Source organism: Hemicordylus capensis, chromosome 8 (assembly GCF_027244095.1).
Source record: "Hemicordylus capensis ecotype Gifberg chromosome 8, rHemCap1.1.pri, whole genome shotgun sequence".
Classification (NCBI taxonomy): domain Eukaryota; kingdom Metazoa; phylum Chordata; class Lepidosauria; order Squamata; family Cordylidae; genus Hemicordylus; species Hemicordylus capensis.
Genome location: NC_069664.1, coordinates 14,993,751 through 14,999,733, shown reverse-complemented (window position 1 = coordinate 14,999,733; position 5,983 = coordinate 14,993,751). Strand labels below are relative to the sequence as shown.

The window sequence follows — 5,983 nt, the reverse complement described above, 5'->3', positions numbered from 1 at the left end:
TAAGGGAGTGAGTACACTCCAGGAGGGGCAAGGAGGAGGAGGAGGAGGAGGAGGAGGAGGAAGAAGAAGAAGAAGAAGAAGAAGAAGAAGAAGAAGAAGAAGAAGAAGAAGAAGAAGAAGAAGAAGAAAGATTATATATGAATAAAGAGAAGGAAAGAAGGAAAAACAGCTTTGCCACCACACACACAGAGATTGTATCTAGGAACATAGGAAGCTGCCATATACTGAGTCAGACCACGGGTCTATCTAGCTCAGTACTGTCTTCCCAGACTGGCAGCGGCTTCTCCAAGGTTGCAGGCAGGAATCTCTCTCAGCCCTATCTTCGTTGGTTCAATAAAAAAATCTTGTCCTATTAAAAAAATTTTTTGTCCTATCTTGGAGAAGCCAGGGAAGGAAACTTCTGCTCTTGCTTAGAGTGGCCCCATCCCCTGAGGGGAATATCTTCCAGTGCTCACACTTCTAGTCTCCCATTCATATGCAACCAGGGCAGACCCTGCTAAGTTAAGGGGACAAGTCATGCTTGCTACCACAAGGCCAGCTCTCCTCTCTGTATCTCCTCTCTGTGCTGGGGGTGCAATGTGCCCCATTTTTTTTTTTTAAATGTAAGTGTGTCTTGGGATGAAATAAACGCTTGGGAAACATGATGCTGGTAGTAAGTTCATGGCAGAGAGAAGGTTCGAATGGGGTTTCAGCGCCTATGTTCTGGAATCAAGCATTTGAGCCACGGCGTGGGCGGGGTAGGGCAAATAACCTCCCCCGACGACCTGTGCAATACTCTCGAAGAGGGCCACGCTGATTTCCCCCCGGATCAGCTCCCCGTTTACTGTTGAGGCGAGGCTTGAGATTTTGGACCCCGCTGTCCACAGCGCCGCAGCCCTCCTGCGTGCGATACCAGGAGACTCGGCTGACTTCAGAACAAGTCTTCGAGAACGCGCACCGGCTTTCATTTCGAAATTAAGCACTATTGAGGGCAATGGGAGGCAGTTAGGTAGCTGGGGAGGCGAGGGCGCGGGTTTCCCCTGAATGCCATTCCCGTTGCCCCCCGCCCTCTGAGTTGCGTGATGAAGGGGGGATTTCCCCGGTTCCCCCTCCACTCCCCCCTCGGCTTGACTAGAGAGAGGATCGGGCCTCGTCCCTCCTCTGTGTGCGATCTGGGGCGGGGGGGGGAGAAGGGCGCTTTGATGACCCAGCTCCTCCGCCTCCGCGCCGCCAAGCCCTTCCCAGAGAAGAGGACAGAGCGAGAGCCCTTTAAGCCTCTCCTCTTCCCACTAGGCTAAGCTCCCCCCACCGGCCGCTGGCCCCGCCCCGAGGCCCTGGGCACGTCCCCGATTGGTGGGCAGGGCCGGTGCCTTTGAAGTCTGCTGCAGATCGCAGCTATTTGACGTGTGGCTCAGCGAGCGGAAAGGTTTTTTGTCTCGCTGGGGCCGGTGCGGTTGTTGCTGCCGCCGCCGCCACAAAGCGCCCCTGCCCGGGCTTCCGCGCTGCAGAGCGCGCCTCTCCTCCCTTTCCCCCCCTCCCCAGCCCTGCCCTACCCCACCCCCACCCTGCCCGGCTCGCTCCCCCAAATGAGCGGTTTGCCCGCTGGATCTAACGCAAGGACATCGCCCACGAGCAGCGGAGGCAAGAGCGCGGCCGCCCCCACCAGAACCTCCTCCTCCTCCTCGGTGCCGTCCTCCTCTTCAGCCCCGTCTCCGGGAGCAGCCGCCTGCCCGTGCCCGGCGCTCTCGCACCTGCCCCCGGAGGATCCCCTGCGCCAGGCGAACCGGCTTCCCATCAGGGTGCTGAAAATGCTGAGCGCCCACAGCGGACACCTCCTGCACCCGGAATACCTGCAGCCCCTTTCCTCCACGCCCGTCAGCCCCATCGAGGTCAGTGCCCGCCCGCCCGTCCGGTCTCCCTCCTCCCCAGACAGCTCGTCGGCGAATTTGGCCGCGCAGGGCCCCCTCTTTCTCCCGCCTCTCCGGGGGGGGGGGGTTGCTCCCGGCTCCTTGCCGGCTTCCCCCGACGGCTGAGCGCCCCGCTCCTGCTCTCGCTGCCTGGAGTTGCGCGGCGCCTTCTCCCGCCCCACCCGATCGGTCCCCCTGGTTCGGCTCAAAAGTCTGTCTTTCCCTCGCCCTTTCTTCGGCTCCCTGAATACGCGGGGGCTACGCAAGCTGGCGAAAGCCTGCCACGACTTGCCCGAACAGGCGGGCCGCTCAATAAGAGGTTGATTTGAGTGCTGCGTTTGTTCTTCTTGGCCAGAGTTTGCTTTTGAAACCTCCTGAGCGAACTTTACGTTGCCACGTCCTATAAATCCGTTGGACGGGCGGCGGGGTGCGGGCTTTTTGGGGCCCTTTTTCACTCGACTCGAGTGGGGGGGGAGAGAGAGATTGTTCCGGAGACTGGCCCCTGAGCCCGGCTCCTGGCACAAGGCGAGCGCCTACGGGAAGCGCCTGGGCCACTCCTTGCTGGGCTCGGGAATGGAGGTTTCCCCTCTGCCGTGCCGCGGGAGAAAACTTAACGAAAGCACTGAGACGGCTAGGAGAAGCTCAGGCTAGACGGGGCGGCGAAACGAGTGTCTGTTAATGGCAGGAGGGAGGCGTGGGGGGGGGGGGGTAGCCACAGCGGAGAACGATGGCGGCGCGCCCCGGTGGCTTTCCCGAGTAGGATGGGAGCTCAGCCCCCTGGGGCTGTGGTCCTAGAGAGGCCCGGTGGCGGCCGCGCACCCCGACGACGCCCCTAGCCCAGGCTTGCCTGCCTCCTTACCCGCCTCTTTCTTCTCCCCCACCCCAGCTGGACGCCAAGAAGAGTCCCCTGGCGCTTCTGGCGCAAACCTGCTCGCAGATCGGCAAGCCGGACCCCCCGCCCGCCTCCAAGCTGAACTCGGGCTCTTCTGCCGGCCTCTCCGGGCCAGACAAGGAATCGGGCAGCCGCGCCGCCTCGGGTGCCCTCAAGCAACTGGGCGACCAGCCCAGCGAGGACAAGTCCAGCTTCAAGCCTTACTCCAAAGGCGGCGGCGGCGGCGGAGATCCGCGCAAAGACGGCGGCGGCGGCGGCGGCCCGCCGAGCCAGGCTGGCTCCGGCGCGGAGAAGACCGGCTTCCGAGTGCCCAGTGCCGCCTGCCCTCCTTTTCCTCCGCATGCCGCCGCCGCCTCCTCGTCCTCCACGTCCTCCTCCCCGGGCGGCTCCAGGGGCAACTCTCCGCAGCACGCGGACTGCAAAGGCCCGGACGACAAGAAGGAGCTGGAGGCCGCGGCCAAGGCCAGCCCGGACGGCGCGCAGGGGGCCGCGGGGGGCCGGGCCAGCAGCAGCAGCGGAGGCGGTGCGGGCAGCGCCGAGCCTGGAGCGCCAGGAGAGGCGGCTTCCGGGCGCAAGTCGGAGCCTCCTGCCCTGGCCGCCTCGGGCCACGTGGCGCCGGTGTCTCCTTACAAGCCGGGCCACTCGGTCTTCCCCTTGCCTCCTTCCAGCATCGGCTACCACGGCTCCATCGTCGGCGCCTACGCGGGTTACCCGTCCCAGTTCGTGCCCAGCCTGGATCCTACCAAGCCCAGCCTGGTGAGCAGCCAACTGCCGGGGGCCTTAGGCTTGCCGGGCAAGCCCCCCAGCTCCAGCCCGCTGACGGGGGCCTCGCCCCCTTCCTTCATGCAAGGATTATGCCGCGACCCCTATTGCCTGAGCTACCACAGCGCCTCCCACCTGGGCAACAGCAACTGCTCCAGCTGCGTCCACGACCCGGGCAGCCTGAAAAGCGGATACCCTCTGGTGTACCCCACCCACCCGCTGCACACCACCCTGGCCAGCGCCACGCCCAGCCTGCCGGGCCACCCCCTCTACACCTATGGCTTCATGCTCCAGAACGATGCCCTGCCCCATATATGCAACTGGGTGTCGGCCAGCGGACCCTGCGACAAGAGGTTTTCCACCTCGGAGGAACTGCTGGCCCACTTACGGACCCACACGACTCTGCCCGGGGCGGAAAAACTCTTGGCTGGCTACCCGACCTCTGGGCTGGGCTCGGCGGCTTCTTGCCACCTCCACCTCCCGCCCACGGCCCCGGGAAGCCCCAGCTCTTTACCGGGGTCCCTGTCTTTGAGGAGCCCACACACTTTGGGACTAAGCCGCTACCACCCCTATGGCAAGAGCCATTTGCCCACTGCTGGGGCCTTGCCGGTACCCTCCTTGCCAGCCGCCGGACCCTACTACTCTCCATATGCCCTGTATGGCCAAAGACTCACTTCAGCCTCTGCACTTGGATATCAGTAACGAAAGCAGCCACCTGCGTCTGTCGCCTCGCCCTTCTCTTGCCCCTCGCCCTGGACTATGTATTTATTTACTGTATGTTAGCTTAACGCTGGGAATATAAGTGCATTAATACACCAATGAATCAATGGTATGCAAACAGTCTGTGTCCAAAAAAAAAAAAAAAATCCCAAACCTTTCTTTTCTTCCCCCCCCCCCCAGGTGTGTATGTGTGGAGGGGGGCTCTTAATGTATTTTCTTTTAATCCCTTTTGATTTTTTTTTTTTTTAAGAATTCTTCTCCTTGTCTCCAGAAACCTTTTGCATGATTCTCCACAAGCTGCATTTCTCCCCTCTCCCCAGCCCTCCTATGTTTTATCATTTTTGAAATTCAGTTTCTCTTTTGTACAGTTACCAGAAATGTAATTTTCCCCTCTCCCTCCCCCTTTTTGTGTATTGTGTTCTAGGGAAAGGGGTGGTGGGAGGTCGGCTGGGGGATTTTCGGCGGCTTTGTTCTATCTGCAAAATCTGAATACCGTCGCTAGGGTGGTGGCGGCGGCGGCAGGCCATGCCGTGGGGTGCACCTCGTTGGGTGTACCTTTCGGGCAGAGCAGAGTTCCGCCCCCAGCTTGGCCGTGACTCCTGCTCTGTTTAGTCAGGACCTTCTCTCTAAAGTCCAAGGCTCTGCCCAATATAGACAGAGTTGGTGTGCCAGTCCTTCTGGTACCTGGATTTTGCTGATGATCACTGAAGTCCAGAAAGAGTGGCATGTAAACAATCCACCGCAGGGGACCTCTCCCATTTTTTTCCTTTTTTTTTTTTTTTTAAGACCTGGATTTCAATAAAATTGGCATCCTCAAGGGACTGGAATAGAAGAACTTTTTCACACACGCCAAATGAAGATCTCAGAAGAACTTTGCTCAGCCTAGTTCAAGCTGGCTTCTTGAAAGCAGTCCAGCTAGCCCTGGGGGGGCCTGTTGCACCCTCAACTGCAGGCTCAAATCTACAATACCAAAAACCCCTTCCCCTAAATGCCCCCCATCTCCCGACTTCTCTTGACCTATGGGAATGGAACAGTCTTTAGGGTGTGGAGCCCCCCCTCCCCTCCCCAGTCTAACGCAGCGCGGAAGGCTGCGGATCATTTTGGGTGAATAGAGCTCCGTCCTGGTAAGTCTTATTTTGTTAATAAATGAATTCTTGACTATATCTACCCTGTAGTTTGTGCTCTCTTGCCTTCTCCCCTTTGTCTGCGTCAGCTGGGCACGATCCGCAGACAAATCTCTGCAAACTCCACCCTGTTGCCGGTGAAAATGATGCCTCTTGTGATACTCTTGAGGACTAACCTGAGGACAAACCTGGATTTTTATGGTATTTGCAGAAAGACATTGTGTACTGGGCATACTCTGGCCTGGTCTGCGCACGCAGGAGAACACAGTAGTGGTGTGGACTGTCATGTGTCAAAGAGCAAAATGAGGACTGCATTTTAAAAAAATAAAATAGAAAGATCTCCTTGCAGGTAGAAAACCAGCAGAGGGCTTTCCCCCTTGCTCTGCTGGTTTTCTACTTGCAGTATCTCTCTTGCATGGGGAAGGATTCATAAGTGGTATCACCACCAGTCTTCTGATACTTATGCTCCATTCTGCTGCATTTGTAGGCCCAGCCTCTCTCCCAAATGTTTCTCTTGCACTTACTCTATTCAGTGGATTGGTAAGTTCTCATTATAGGAAATGTACAAGCTGAAGGGCAGTAAGACTTCTTCACTAAAG

General features: G+C 58.6%; 1 protein-coding gene across 1 annotated transcript; it reads left to right on the top strand.

Moving 5' to 3' along the window:
* Positions 1-1,350: 1,350 nt before the first annotated feature.
* Positions 1,351-5,423, top strand: ZNF703 (zinc finger protein 703). The gene is made up of 2 exons (XM_053268983.1): positions 1,351-1,868; positions 2,773-5,423. The coding sequence occupies exons 1-2, from the start codon at positions 1,566-1,568 to the stop codon at positions 4,240-4,242; spliced, it is 1,773 nt and encodes a 590-aa protein (XP_053124958.1). The 5' UTR covers positions 1,351-1,565; the 3' UTR covers positions 4,243-5,423.
* Positions 5,424-5,983: the final 560 nt, after the last annotated feature.

Excerpts from the sequence above, each read along its gene's own strand:
- ZNF703 (XM_053268983.1), top strand. The coding sequence starts at position 1,566 with ATGAGCGGTTTGCCCGCTGGATCTAACGCAAGGACATCGCCCACGAGC. Across the intron at positions 1,869-2,772 it reads CGCCCGTCAGCCCCATCGAG|CTGGACGCCAAGAAGAGTCC; the intron begins GTCAGTGCCCGC and ends CCCCCACCCCAG.